This window comes from Rhipicephalus microplus, chromosome X, assembly GCF_043290135.1.
Source record: "Rhipicephalus microplus isolate Deutch F79 chromosome X, USDA_Rmic, whole genome shotgun sequence".
Classification (NCBI taxonomy): Eukaryota; Metazoa; Arthropoda; class Arachnida; order Ixodida; family Ixodidae; genus Rhipicephalus; species Rhipicephalus microplus.
The window spans coordinates 211,610,848-211,627,107 of NC_134710.1; the positions used below are offsets into that span (position 1 = coordinate 211,610,848).

The 16,260-nt window shown below is 45.1% G+C and overlaps 1 protein-coding gene across 2 annotated transcripts in view; it reads right to left on the reverse strand.

Annotated features, from left to right (window-relative positions):
- LOC119187710 (cell division cycle and apoptosis regulator protein 1) overlaps nucleotides 1-16,260 on the reverse strand; it is a 274,460-nt gene that overhangs the window by 144,131 nt on the left and 114,069 nt on the right. For both annotated transcript variants that reach the window (XM_037435792.2, XM_037435791.2), the window contains 3 exons: nucleotides 13,831-14,140; nucleotides 9,476-9,733; nucleotides 6,692-6,953 (listed from right to left, as the gene is read on the reverse strand). In XM_037435792.2, coding sequence (XP_037291689.1) covers nucleotides 6,692-6,953; nucleotides 9,476-9,733; nucleotides 13,831-14,140 — 830 coding nt within the window. The remainder of the gene's footprint in view (nucleotides 1-6,691; nucleotides 6,954-9,475; nucleotides 9,734-13,830; nucleotides 14,141-16,260) is intronic.

The window sequence follows — 16,260 nt, forward strand, 5'->3', positions numbered from 1 at the left end:
TGTTAGCCATCACGTGTGAACTTGCACCGAGTGGCAAAGACGCGAAGCACCTCCCAGCAAGCCAGCCGGTCTTTTACATCCAGTCGAAGCATCAGCAAAGCCGTTCACCCAGATTGGAATGGATTTCCTGGGTCCCTTTCCAACTTCCACAGCAGGGAACAGATGGATTATTGTGACCACTGATTACCTGTCCCGTTATGCGGAGACTAAAGCTATGCAGCGCGGCACAGCAGCAGAAGTTGCTCAGTTCTTCATCGAGACATGGTCCTTAGGCATGGCGCTCCGACAGCAGTGATTACAGACAGAGGGCCTGCCTTCACCGCAGAGCTTTTGGAGACAGTTCTCAGACTCAGCGGTACAGCTCACCACAGAACAACTGCATACCATCCGCAGACAAATGGACTGACGGAGCGCCTCAATAGGACCCTCACAGACATGATCAGCATGTACGTTGACACGGAACATAAAAACTGGGATCAGATATTGCCGTTTGTGACCTTTGCCTGTAATACCGCTCGACAAGAAACCACTAGAATTACACGGTTCAGTCCGATCTATGGTCGCGAAGTCATGACAATATTGGACGCCATGTTGCCGCCTGAGTGTGACGACACCCATGTAGATGCCGAAGAATTCACTCAGCACGACGAGGAAGTCAGACAGGTCACGCGCGTGCGCATCTGTCATCAACAGGATCAAGATGCACAACGGTACGACCACCGACAAGTTTATTAGCTACACACCAGGCGACAAGGTCTGGGTCTGGATTCCGATACGTCGACGTGGACTTTCTGAAAAACTGCTGAGATGGTACTTTGGCACATACAGCGTCACACGTCGCTTCAATGACGTGAACTACGAAGTTGTTCCCGACAGTGACTGCAGTTCTAAGCGCCAAAAGCATTTACCCGAAGCCGTGCACGTCGTGCGTATGAAAACGTATTTATCGAGTTAATTAGCTCCCGGTTACCGTGTTGGTACGACCACTTCATTCGCCTGGTAGGGTGCCTAAGTTGCGCATCGGGACGATGCCTCTTTCGGAGGGAGGCAAATGTCACGTGCTTGATCAAGAAAGACGATGGCATTTGTGCATGTGCCATGAAGGACTATGAAATGGATGAAAAAGAAGAACTCGCTTGAGCGTTCGATTAAAGAGATCGACCTACTTCTGGTGTCCAATCTTTGCGGCAAGACCTCTGTTTTGACGTCGTGACAATATCCACTATAAGTCCTTTGCGTCCTCTTTACCCAAGTGAAGGAAAAAAATTCTGGCTCTACTGCAAGACCATGTCATAGCATGTGGCAATGGCCCCAAAGAGCATTTCAAAATTACAACAGTGGCTGACAAAGCACCCTAAATGGACACGGCTCATCCAGCATTGCCCTTGCCCAGTACATATGACTTTTGACCATGCGATATGCTGCAGAGCAATAATCAGCAGAAATTCGCTGAAACATGATACAGTTAAACCTGCTTATAACGAACCTCCATATAACCAATACCTTGATAAAACAAAGTTTTTTTATTCTCTGCTGTTACTCCATAGAAGCACATGCATTTGCAACCTCCATATAACAAAGTAACAGCAGGAGAAATCCTTGATACATTCGAGCCCACATATAAGGGCCCCACTTAAAACGAACTTTCGGTTAAAACGAACAATATCCACATGACCGTGAAAATATACATTGGTTCAATGGCACAAAATTGCACTTACAACGAACATCTTCGAGCGCTGCTGATCGGTTACAGCGAACGGAGTCAGTGGTCTGCCGACTTCTCGGGAAACTACTTTCGACCACCAATTAGGTATCGGCAAGGTGCCCACACATTCTTATTATTAAACGCCGACCCTGCTTATCGCGACCCTGTAGTTGCCGGTCTACCTGAACCATGGAGGAAGGAAAGTTGTTTCTTTCCTTCATGACCTGACTGCTTTTTGTTACGCACCCCTCCGTCCTATGTCCCCCCGCTACACTGAGCACCACGCATCGCCAGACGGGGCCAGTGTTTCCACACTGCCACCAATCTTTCCAAGATGGGTCGGCCACCTCCCCTGTTTTTGATCGCTGGTACTGTCGTTGACGACGCCGGCCTGAAGTGACCAGACCATTTGCCAACATCGTCGGCCACCGACTGTATCCGATAGTCTGCGTCTAGTGCACGCGCGGTTGCTACCCCACTAACTCTGATAATGTGCGATTCGTTTCGTGTTTAGGACTTGTTCTCGCTCACTTCATACTCGGCTAAGCATGTCCTCCGCACGCCTGCGCAGCGCGAAAACGGCCGTTAATTTGCGCGGAACGAATCGCGAAATATCAAAGTTCGTGAGGCCACACAAACCCGCCGGTGCAACAGAACACGGCCGCCGATTCTTCGAAAACTGCCGCGCACACCGATCCAGGTGGCCGTGGTTTGACTTCTGCGCGCGCAGGCACTTTTTCAAGTTTATTCTACGTGCCAGTTTCGCAGACCTTTCAAGCAAGCTACCCAACCTGCCTCTTTCCCATGTGTTTTGGTTTTCAAGGTCGCCCTCCCAGTGCATCCTCCCCTCTCTTTATCACAACTTGCCCTTCTCTTGCACATATGCTCTCCTGTCTTGATCACAACCCTTTCGCCCGTCTCCACCACTCTACGACGTCGGCCACGCTGGCTCAAATTAGTTTCTTTTTCTGACTGGAAACGGGCTCAGAGCTGTTCCACGCGTTCTGGCATGTGTGTCACGTGTGCGGTGATGACGGCAGACGGGAGGACTAGCACGCTTTTTCCTGCCGCTCAACAAAACATCAAAAGTGTGACCGCTTCGCTTGAGCGTGATCCGCGCTTTAGGTGCCACGTTGCGGAGCCCTTGCTCATAGCTGTTGACCACCTGGCAGCCAACTTGCCGCTTCTGGTGTCCTGGTATTCAGCAGTGGAAATGGTGAATATTTCGTGGGTGGCAGTGACGGCTACATGCGCGCGAAACTGTTTCCGCGAGGCCGACTTTGCAAACGTCGGGCCCGATGCTGAGCCTGAAGCTTCCGAACAGAACCACTGCGGCGGCGATTTGTGGCAGCGCATCGTCGACTCCGACCTGGGAGATCTGGTGGCACATCTGTAGCAATGGCTTAATTATGGCCTATGATGATGCCGACGTTACGGAACTGTGCATGGTTTGGGGCATTGTGAATGAAGTAGTTGGCGAGAGCAATTTGGAGGAATCGGACTGCGAGAACAATGAAACTTAGAAGCCAGTGCCTCATGTAGCTTATGCCACGGGCCTCAGCGAACTAGCACCCTGCCGTTTTAAAAATGAACTCGAGACCACCCTTGTCGCTTCTGCATCATGTGCATCTCGAACTTTTGGGGGCAAGAAAAGTTTGTGTTTTCACTCGCAACATCTTTTGAAGCTGTGTTTCATATACTACGAACTTCGGGATACAGAGAATGGATGCCGTGTCACGCTCAGGTTCGTTATAAGTGGGTGGACTGTATAACGAATTTTCGTCACGGACAATCTGAAAGTTTTGATCATAATTTTGTGCTTTTGGCACGAGCATCTTCCGTCGTTGCCCCGCCAACGGCGAAGTGGCGTGCTCTTGACCCCGGCCACTGTCAGGCGAGAGTATCGAGGGACGCACCAGTAGAGGTGCATCCCTCGTTAAGGGACGCATCTCTACTGTGGAGAGGAATTTGGGGGGAAAAAAATTGAAAAAAAAATTCAAAAAGTCCTGCTATAAAGGTGCAGTTAGTTCGATTGTGGCAAGATAGCACTTCCAGTTTTTCCACTTCCGCCGTTATGTTGGTGACAGACCTCCGGGTGACGGACGAGGCGGCGCCATTTTTACTTTGTGTGGCGCATTGTTCGCATCGAGTCAACACATCTTCGTCGAATCCGTGTCTTTGAGCCAGTGCCGCTGAGGGATGATGGGTCAGCATTTGAGGTCGTTCACTGCAGGATTTAAACTGCAAGTAATTGAATATGCCGAGGAGCACGGCAAGCGCGAAGCTGGACGCAAGTACGGTGTAGATGAGGAGCGCGTGCGTTATTGGATGAAGTAAAAAGATGCCCTCGCTGCTACCAACCGGAGCCAAAAAGCCTTTCACGGAAAGAAGTGCAAATATCCAGAACAAGAAGGCAAACTTCTCAAATATATCATCGATACTCGAAGGGATGACTACGCTGTATCGACTGATATGATACGCGAGAAAGCTCTAAACATCGCTCGCCCCATGGAAATCCCTCAGACACAATTCAAGGCAAGTCGGGGATGGGCTATGCGGTTTATGAACCGCAACCAGCTCTACATCCTCGGCCTAATGATGCTTTGTCAAAAGCTGCCAAGCGAGTACACAAGTAAAGTGATAAAATTTTATCGCTTCGTGAATGGTCTTCGGAGGGAGCACGAATATTGCCTCTCTCAAATTGGCTATGCAGACCAGACTCCTGTGTGGTTCGATGTGCCAGAGAGCACCACAGTGGACTTGAAAGGTGTGAAAAGTGTGACTGTGCGCACGACCGGCACAGAACGTCAACGATACACTGTGATGTTGTGCATGATGGCAGATGGCAGTAAACTTCCACCGTATGTCGTGTTCAAGAGGAAGACTCGCCTGAAAAAAAAAGTTCCCTCAGGGCATCATTGTGCGTGCCCAAGAAAAGGGTTGGATGTGCGAAGAACTTGTCGTAAACTGGGTGAAGACTGTCTGGGCAAACAGACCTAGAGGCCTGCTACAGCGGAAAGCCTTCCTCGTTCTGGACAGTTTTAGGGGCCACTTCACTGTTGAGCACTACAATGTTGAGCAGACTACTGCAGCTGTTTATCGTGACAGAGCTGTTAGCGATTGTCATATTCATCGGCAACCAGCATTATGCCCTGCATTTTTCCAATGCTTAGCAGAACGATACAATGCCTCACGCCTTGAAATCAGAACAATCCCTTGACCGGTTTTGGCACTTGGTGAACGACACAAGACAACCTGTGGGTCGGTATGCCATCGAGGAAGCTTGGCTTGTATAACAGAGCGATGTGCAAAGAAAGAGGCTGCACTCATAGGCTGAACAAAGAGCAGAGTATAAAACAAAGTTTGCTTTCACAACTTACCGAACAGCCACAGTAACTACAGTCACCAACTGATTTTTCGGACTCCGAAAATTCAAACTTGTTGGATATTTTGGACTTCAAAAGTGCACCGTCAGGGTTCTCATGGGGCTAATGCATTCTTTAGACCGATTTTTTAGACGAATTCGACCCCTAAAGTTGGATTTTTCAGACTAAATTGCTTGTTTTGAGCCGCCCCACGAACCTTTGTGGATGCCGCCATGTTAGATTTTCTGCCGGCTTGACTAAGCTTAGTGGCTTAATTTTAAACTGGCTTTCCAGCCTCCAAGATTGGAAAGCGAACATCATATATTTCAAATTTCGGAGGCTGTGTCTGCTTTAGAAATCGTGGCACGAGATCATTTTCTCGTCTTCGGTCAGCTGTAGTGGTCAGCACTGTCGTCATCGCACCATACAGAGAGAAGGCAGAGCTGCGCAGTAGTGGAATGAATGTGCCTGCCACAATGAGATTAGGGAGCTTTAGAGTAGCGCACCGCGAGCCCTTGCGGTGCAGACGCTCCCACTGCGCATGCTTTGTAACGTGAGTCGCTGTTTGCGGCCTGCCCGCAGAAAATCCGAAATAGCGCACGGCGATCGGCCCGCGAAGTGTTGTGTGTAGCTTCCGTGCATTGAGTTTGCGGTCGGGGGAATGTCCCTTGACCTTTCCCTAGGGGGAGCAAACGCTATTCTAGAACTCATAATGCTACCGCTATACCTGCAACGCCCGCAGCGCCTGCAAACGTTATTCTAAAACTCCCTATTTAAAGACTTCACTCGTGCGAACGATGACAATTTTGTGCACGGAGCCCACAGACGAAGAAATTCTTTGCCAGATTATGCCGCAGCCGGAGAGCAGTGTGGATGATGACGACGATCGCCCGCAACTGCTGGCAGCGGAGATCACCACCGCGGTGACGCTTTTGTCGAGCGTTTACGATGACGATGTCAGCTTGGCGCAAATATGAGCGAACCAAATTGCTTCCAAGCGTAGCATGAGGCAAAGCAGAATCATGAACTTTTTTAAGCCTGCTTGATGCAATAAAGCTCATATTTCTGACAAAAACGAATTTTTCGGACTGTTCAATGTTTCGAACTTTTGTTTGGTCCCCACCAGGTCCAAAAAATCGGTCGGCGACTGTATAAAGGAAAAGCCCACCAAACTTGAATGTCCATATGCTGGTAGCAAAGATAAAATCTTGGGTCATAAAGCCACAGAGCTTTTAAATTTGTAGAACACGGCTATAGTGACTGAGGAGTCGAGGTTGCATATGCATGATAGGCTCTCCACGAGAATGCGACTATTTTTCTTTTTTCTTTTTTTCATGCGACCCGGTAATAACAAATAGAATTTAAATGAATAAAATTTTCATGCTGCTTAAATATAGTTTAGATGGCTTCGACCCTAGTATGATCATTGTGACAAGGCTGACATCAAGTCAGGAGTATACTGCGAACAGGTGCGCTGAGAGCAAATGGCGCGATTTCATAATACTGGGAAGGCTCTGCAAGTGCAGTTCTAAAAGAACTCCATTAATAGTAGGGCACTGTAGTATGCCACGTAGGACACTTTGCATTTTGCAAATTCTATGCACAATCACTATGCACTCACCTTGGCACTGAAGGAAAAATCTATGTCTGAAGGGTCCAGCACAGCTGGACGCCATGAAGACTCCAACTGGGTTGCAGCAAGTAGAGAAGGTGATGGAGGACTGGTGTCTTTTGGCAGGACTTGGAAACAGCAGGGGTAGTTGAGGCCAAAGGGGCGGTGTAATGGAAAGCATTCTTGCCAGCAGATGTATGCATGAAAGAAGTCTGATGGTATGTACATGTTTGGGTAGCGCTTCTTCAAGTCCACCACACCAAGCTCCCGTCTAGAAAAAGAGACCACAATAAAGAACTACTTGGCAGGTAAACCAGGTAAACTTGCAACATCAACACAAAATCCAGGTCTATAGAAAATTCGATTTAATTAAGGAAAGATAGCATTTGAAGACACTTAATTTTTAACATTTACCATAGAACCAGGGTTCTCAAACACGTTTATCCCAGGAAACCCTGCTAAGTTCCACTAATGTCAAGGAGCCCCCCCTCCCCTTTCTTCTACCATGCAAGCATTTTTTTTTTATTTGCTTCCCGCTACATTCACGTGCAACATATTCAAAAGGAAGGGTATATAAAACATTCATTCACTGAAATTCAATTGAAATCATTATCTTGCACTAACAAATCTATACGAGGCTGAGTCACACTCAGGACCAACCACATGTCAGCTGCTTGATTTAGCTGATTCCTATGCTTATTTTTCAGATAGAGTTGAGACAACAAGCATATGTTGATGCAAACGACAGCGGCATGTCTGCTGCCTTATCTCTGGCATTTATCTTCAAACAAAAAAAATGCCAATGGGGTAATGTAAGGCCTCCAAGATTCAAATGCGATAGCTTAATGTGGCTGACTACAAGCTGCTGCTGGGATTTATTATGCAGCTCAGATGCATTTCTGTTATGCACTGAGGTGTGCTTATTGACATTAAGGCTTGAATAATGAAAGTTCCTTAAATCAATAGCACCTCCGGTGCGTCATCTAAGCAACTTGTTAAGTACGGAACCAGAAAAAATTGTAAGTGGCTCGTGGAACCCTGAGGAGGGGCCGGTGAACTCCTAGGTTTCATAGAACCCACTTTGAGAAACCATGCCTTAAGACAATGATCTTAGGTTGTTTATAGAGTTTTATGCTGATTTCATATATGCAATCAGTTTTACACTTGAGTTTCATTTTTCTCTCTATCCTGACACGTAAAATGTAGACATTTTGGCCCCTGCTTTTTCAGTATTATTCCATTTTTACAAGCAAGTACTGGGTGATTTTCTTCCGCGTAAACTGAAAAATGCTGGAAAGCTACTAAAAGGTGCGCATCAAATTTGCTAACTAGCACTAAAAGTTAAAATTTGGGCAGTTTTAATGAAACGTTCAGACCCCAGTAATCAGCCAAACAACGTTTATAATAAGTATGTAAGTAATATTAAACTTTAAAGGACATAATGATACTCCATACATGTTGAAAGAAACTTGGGAAAGTTCCACCTGGATCCGAGCATTAGATGTACAAAAAAAAGGGCAAAGTCAAGATTGTGCAAAAAAATGTACATTGAGAAAAGCCCATTTTAAACAGACTTTAATATAGAAGCAAATAAAAATTCATGCCAGAGTGAAAATTCAATGTTTGGGATCATCTAATATATTAATACAGTTGAAATAAGGGACATGCATCGAGAAGCAGTTCTCTTTTGTATGAGGTGTCTCTTATAAGCAGAGCTCACCATTAACATTTTCTCATTAACCTTTATTACGGTGTAGTCACACTGGTGCATCTCATACCCAATTTTCTGTTATATCCATGCTCCTTAAAAAGGGGTTGAACAATATTACACACAGTAGCGCATCCGTAAATTAAAATAAATGTAGGACACGATTTGCTTCACCAGTGAGACATTCTGGAACCCAAGCTGAATGATGTAGTAGAGCCTCAGTACAATTAACCACAAGCTGCTTTAGACACAAAATATGAGAACACAATTTTACGGAAGACAAGTAAGCAGAGTGAAGTTCTGCAGCAGCCAAATACAGTAGACTTTTATTAAACGGAAACTGAAGGGACTGGAAAAATATGTTCCATTTAACAGGAGTTCCGTGTACTAAGAGATGAACATGGCTGCAGAATACAAGCCCGAAACCAAGCATTGCAGAGGCAATAGTTCCATTTAAATAGTAGTTCCGTTTAACAGATTTCAGTTTACGGAGAGTCTACTGTATTTAAATCTGTAGATGTGCACACAATGCAAACTCGTAACAACTAGCAGAGACACTGATGTGGGAAAACACAGCATAGGCCATTTCGGCTAATGATAGCATCTCGTGAAAAGGCAAATGAGAACATATAACATTGAAACCATGTTTTGAATGACATAAGACCGCTTCAATAAAAAAATTCCTTAAAAATTAAGACCAGAGTTCACTTTATCCTACATTTTAAAAAACTCGCGTCTTGTGTTTTTTTTTTTGACACTGCTTTTAGCAAAACAATTTCTTAAAGAAATATTGCAAAGACTTTGTTCCATATTTGACACTTTTTAAAAGCTTTTGCGGTAAAAAGACAACTTGACAATGTGCACCAAATTGAGGAGCTTTTTATTTGGGTCATGTTAGCCACTTTTTTTCACTTTTTAAAAACAGCATTAGAGAAAGCATGAATATAATTTATAGTGATGCATATTAAATACAATTTAGTAATGTGATGTGCCAGAATAGTGAGTGATGTTTCTTTGTGGTCCACTTTAGGAAGAGCCCCTCACATGTTATTGATGCTCAAGGTTAAATAAAAAGCCCACTCAACTGCTCTAAGCAAACAGCAGGAATGTCCACCACATAGCGAGGCATCATCCGTGGTTTGCGGCGTGGTGGAGAGCCCCCACCACCTCGTCGAGGAGGTGACAAGGGATGCTTGCGAGCCAGTGATGAAATGCTGTTGCCATCATGATCTTGACCCGACCCTCTATAATCACGGTCAGGTGACTGTGCCAGACCTCGCAGATCTCGATCCCTTTCTCTATCACGATCACGATCTCTTGATCTATGATCTCGAATAGGTGACCTAATGAAAAACAGTCAGATCACAGTCAATGCCAAATGTAGCGAAACAAAAATTACGACCTATTTGCTAGTATATCAGATATAAAGGCCACATTAGGCTGGGAAAGTCTACAATCTAGAAGACGGAAACTTCGACTAAAACTTCTGCATAGTGTATACTATAACCTAACAGGAATTGAGAAGCCAGAATACCTACTAGTACCACGTATGCCACAATATGCCAACACACACTTAAAAAACGAGACATACACATTCAAAATCACACTTTTTGCCAACTCCTTCTTTTTAAAAACAATCAGAGACTGGAATGAGCTTCCCGAAGATATCGTAAACTTCGGTGACAACAGCGCTTTTTTTTCATTGGTGTGACATTGTGACATGCCTATTCACTTTTAGTACCTGTTTGCTACGTGTCATATTGTACTAAAATATTTTTTGATTGTGTGCTGTAATTATTATATGCTGTTTTATTTTCCAGAATGTTAAAAGTGTCACTATCACAGAAATGTTAGTAACCATATTGGACTTTGTATGTATACCCCCCTGCAGTAATGCCACTATGGCGTTGCAGGAACTCTGTAAATAAAAAATATATATAAAACTGCTTGCTTTGCAAAAAATGACCGCGCAATAAATAAGAACTTTACTGCATAGTGAATTGGGTTATAAATATGTACAGTGTGTCCCAGCTATTGCATGCCATGTTATAGAAATAAGTGAGGTCTTCTAAGCGAAACCATCTGTATGCTATCAGCAGGAACTGAAAAAGCATCCAGTAAAGTACTGCTCTCAAATAATCAGCTGGTGATAATTCGATTCCACCAACATCTCAGGACACATTTGAGTAAGTTGTCACTTACTTCAAAAAAAAGTGGTACCCTCAAACTTTGAGGCTATATAAAGGCTGCTGTAGGCTTATCTATGCAAGGACATTCAGCGCAAAAACGTATTCACTGCAAGCGTTGCCTAAATGCTCATTCTCACAATCAAGACCCATCACTAGCACAACTGACACTGACGACAATGTGCAGGAAGCTTAAAGAAAGCTTTGGTGACTCAGACCCACCGCTGCACCAGGCAAACCAAGAGACCATTGGCTGTGAACCTTTAGAGAATTTTAGTTCATTTGCACACTTCTTCGCTTCAACATACCGGGTTACTACAGCCATGAACATGAGATCTGATAAGGGGGGCCACTGGGGGTGCGAAGATGAACCAGGCAAGCACAAAATTCTTGTTGCAGAGACGTGATGTATTTTACTTCTCTGCTAGGATAAATTCTTTACAGCGACGTAGTTCTGAATGTATTACCTTCACTCAGTGAAAACAAAAGAAATGAACCAATAGTTGTGATTGCATGAAGCATTACAAGATGTCGATACCATCGTTCATTAACTTGGTACTCCACAAAGATCTCTGCATATACCGGAATTCCATACATACTAATATTCTCTATTAGAAAATTTTAGTGAGTTCTGAACGTATCCAGGTGGTTGCTCACACGTGTGTGCGAGAGAGGATGATGCAGAACAACACTCGTTAGTTTAGTGGGCCCATATGTTCAAGCTTTGATTGATTGATATATGGGGTTTAAGGTCCCAAAACCACCATATGATTATGAGAGACGCCGTAGTGGAGGGCTCCGGAAATTTCGACCACCTGGGGTTCTTTAACGTGCACCCAAATCTGAGCACACGGGCCTACAACATTTCCGCCTCCATCAGAAATGCATATGTTCAAGCTTCCTACAAAGTAATGTCACAGTTCACCTCGATGCCCTAAAACTGGAAGTCGTTCATTATATAAATGAAGTGAAATAAAATTATTTATTAAAGAGAATATGTGAATTTCGAAGCATGATTCATGCTTCCAAGAGCAATCAAAAACGTATGCAACAAAGAATGCGCTAGCCACAAATTTTATGGCACCCCCTTTAAGGTTAGCAGTTCACTGATCTTACCAACACCAGTACATGAAAGCTCTGTCTAAAATATTAGTGGTACTAGTACAAACAATCACAAATATGCTTTACTGACACTGTGATGCGAGACTGGTAGTTTTCAATAGTAAAACCTCGTTATAACAAAGCAGGACATAACGAACCAATTGCAATTCCCTTTAAAATTCCCTTAGACACCCATGCATTTAAAACCTCATTTCAACGAAGTGAAAATTTCCCCACAACGGATATAACGAACCATTCTTCGTCTGCAATGAGCATTAACTGATCATTTTGGTATACGTCAATTCAATATCTTATAGCGCACGATGATTTACGTCTCATCACGGCTGTGGTGATTCAAAACTCGCGCCTTGTGGTCCTAGGGAGCCACCTGCGGCTTGCCAACACACATGTGGGAGCGAGTCTCTCTGCCTCCCCTTTCCTCAGAAAATAGCGGACTCGCCCGTGCAGCAACTCGCGCGAGCGTGCGCCTCAGCCGGCCTCCTCTCTCCTGTATGATTCGTTCACCCGCTCGCGCATCTGACCTCCTCCTTCCCTTCAGTTCCGCGCCGGGGCCTTGCACGCTACCCGGGTGGTGGAGATTGTGGGTTTCTTCCTTGTCGTTTGCTGTGGAAGAGCAACACCACCTCTATCAGATCCTGCCGCTAGACACGAGATGGACAATGGCAGCGGCAAACGCAAGCTCAAAAATAAACAATCGAGCAGTAGTCGGCAATGTTAAAGGCCGTTGAGTTCGGCATCAAGAAGAGAAAAGTAGCCGAAGATTTCGGCAATGTCGCTGGATGCTGCGGGCGACCAGGCTCTGACGTCGTCGTACGCTCTCCTCGACGCCGGCGTTCTGCCTTTTTGCGACACTTTTCACATGTACGTTGGCGCCGATGCTGACGCGGTGACAACCGAAGTTTTGTCAGATGTGGGAATTGTGCCCGCGGTGACAGACGTGCATGATGACAGTGACGACACCCTGAGCTTAATGTTGGCGAACCCGACGTACCGACGCCAGCACAAGCGCTGGATGCGACAGAGCTCCTGTGCTGCTTCTTTGGTGGTCAGGATTACGATGACGGCGAAGACGGACTTAAAATAGCTGCTGCGGCTGGAAAAGGTTGCTCACACGTGTGTGAGCAACCTCGCACGTGTGTGAGCAAAAAGCAGTTGGAAAAGCAGCTGGAAAAGAGTCTGCGAAAGTCAATAATATTAAGGACCAATTTTCGTCGAAGAGATCTGCCAGTTGGTGCGCTAAATTTGGCGGTAATAAAGTGCATTGTTCTTTGTTATTTTGCTATTTTTTTGCCTTCCGACGGCCGTTTTGCTCTGCGCGGCGGGCTGCCGTGATATTCGTTGGCGTGTACATTCTCTCTTGCTGACTAATTGTCTATAGAAATGGATACTGGTTATAACAAAGTAATTACGACTCCCCTTTCAACTTCATTATAACGAGGTTTAACTGTAGTACTAATTGTATAGCAGACTAATAAAATCTTCCTATAACTTCTATCACATTCAAAAGCTAGCAGAGAATGCGATGCCACTCAGTTAGCCTTCGGAAGCAAACATCCACCTGTGGTTCCCCACCCTTTCTCCAGGTCTCATCTGCACGATGGCTCTCGGCGTTGAAGACACGGTCTCCTTCAGTGCCATGGCCCAGGAAATGCCCTCATAATTGCTGAATTGCCATATAAAGGATTGTTTGCTTCATCAAAGCTAGCAAAACAAAACATATGCTGCTGCAACCAGGGCAACATGGCTACAATCTACCACTTTTTTGTTACATGAAGATGACCTACATGCTACGCAGAACTTAAGAACTAAGGGCCATCTCTCTAACACAAATAAATCAAAAGCTTTTTCATCATTGCTAATGCTTTCATGATCTTGTTATCTAGCATTATACAGCCACAAAGGAATGAAAATCTTGGCCAAGGAGATGATTTACGAAGATGCATGCAGAGCTGTTCAAGCTGAACCCATTTTGTCATGCAGACAATGTGATTGCAGGCAGTAGATGCTATCCAATTCCTGCACTCATCTTGGCACATTCTGTAAATATTTATGCCTATATTGTCCGAATCCTGCAGTCGATGTGTTTTGGTAAAGTTAGCACAGGAGTGGAACCTCCAACATAACTTTATTACCTATTTCTCTCTTGAATCCGATCAGGCAATCTGTCTTGAATACGATCCCGGTCTATCATTCTATCTCTGTCCCGATCTTGCAGGCGATCCCTGTCTTGCACACGATCACGATCTTGCATTCTGTCTTGGTTGCGATCTGAGCTCCGGTCAGACTGACGGTCCTGGTTACGATCATAGGGCCTTCGGTCTTTGTCAAAATCCCGACTGCTGTTGCGGTCCCGATAACGGTCTCGTCGATCATCATGGCGCATGTCGCGGTCTCGCCTACTGGGTGAACTACGTCTGGTTGCATTTCTGGTGTTGCTGCTTGCTGCAACATTCACAGAAAAAGCAGACAATGAAAGAAAAGTCAGCTCATAAGTGTTCATTAAATAATTAAAATACTACAGCACACTAAGACTGAAAGCTGGCACACTTCATAAACTATTTGTATCTACACATTTTGCAGCAACACTGGAATGAGATTACAATGGTGTCGTGGTGTGTTCAGAATTCACTTGAGCAAACTTGTTGACAAGATTGCGCATGTGTACCAGCCTGGAACCCTTTCAACATCTTAATTGGTATACAGGGTGGATCTTTTTAGAGCATCTGGTTGTATAGAATGCAGTTTAATTTTAACTCAATGTAATGAAGTGATGACAATGCACAAATTATTAACAAAGTGTAGAAAGTGATTTTTTGGTCTTTGAAACTTAGAAACATAGCGCAGCAATATCCAGAAGCTACCATAAAATTATTTTTGCTGGCCACCAACACCTACGCATCTGAGAAGTTTGCTAGGGCAGCCAGAGGACAGCCCAGACATGGAGAACACCCTGCCTAGGCAATTCGGGCCGAGTAGACCTACTTGGTAGACCGGCATTAGACTATGATGCTATGACCGGGTACTGATATGCAACGACACAGAGATTGAATGGAGCGATAGGGCAAACAGGCTAAGCAAGGAAGTTGCGAGAAGATGATCAGTGCTATCTGTTGCATAAACCATGAAATCAAATAAGCAGCCACCACCACTTCTAAGCAACTCCCAGTATGTAAGAGTGCTTCCAACTGTCTAGTCAGCTGTTCTGTGCAAGGGCACCACGTGCAGTCTGGTCAAAGCAAAGCTATGATTGTAACTAGGGAGCCTTCATGTTTTAATGTGATAGAGTTAGAGTGCACACTAGAAGAAAGACTCATCTGTAAAAATAAAACATTGCCTTTTCAGTTGGTCATTTCAAGAAAAACATTGTTAAATCAAGTTATGTGACCAAATCAAATTATTTTGTTAATTTGGGTTTATGAAAAACACTGAGCCGTATCAGTATTTACCATAATTAAAATTTTGTTGCATAAACATTAGTATAATTTGCTTTAATTAGAATGAGTTTTAACTGTATAAACAAAAAACATCAACAATGGCATTTTAAGTATGAGGACATGCCTGTAATAGCTACATATGCCATAATGGTCATTATATGAATACCAGGACTACTGATTTCTCTACAGGAAAAGATGCTTAATACTATTGTCACGTGCTTGATCAAGAAGGACGATGGCATTCGTGCATGTGCCATGAAGGACTATGAAATGGATGAAAAAGACCTAGCTAGCGCGTTCAATTAAAGAGACCGACCTGCTTTTGCTGTCTCAATCTCTGCGGCAAGACCTCTGCTTTGCCGTCGTGACACTAGTGGAGGTGCTGGAGCCTACAACCTGATGCAGGACAGTCTTGCTCGGACCCGTTCACTTAGTCCAGAAACTCAGCCCCTCGTCACGACTCCGGAGCACCGATTCAGACGGTGCCTACTAGGCCTAAGCCCGGAGTCCGCACCTGTTCTGCCTTTTTCCAGCATGGCAGCTCCTACTACATCTATGGTTATCCTGCCATCGCAGACCACTCTTTCCTCGCAGGTGACTCTTGAACATCCTAGCGTTCCTGAAGTTTTCCGTGGGGAAGAGTACGAGGATGTCGAGGACTGGCTCGAACAGTTCGAACGGGTCGCTGTATCTAGCCACTGGAGCGAACAGCACAAACTTGGCCATGCATACTTCACCCTGGAAGATAGCGCTTGCACATGGTACGAGAACCACGAGGCTACTTTCCAATCTTGGGAAGATTTCTGTCGAAAGCTCCTCGCCACATTTTTGAACACGGACCGACGGGATCGCGCACAGCAACTGATTGAGGCTCGCGCACGAAAACCCAACAAAACAGCCGCCATGTACGCAGAGGGTATGATCCGTCTGTTTCGACGAGCTGACCCTGACATGCCCAAGGCGAAGAAGGCGCGTCACCTAATGCAGGGTGTCAAAGAACCAGTGTTTGCGGGCCTCGTACGAAATCCACCTACAACAGTAGATGAATTCATAAGAGAGGCGACTGTCATCGAGCGCGCACTGTGACAACGATACCGACACTTTGACCGCCTGCCGAACCACACGGCA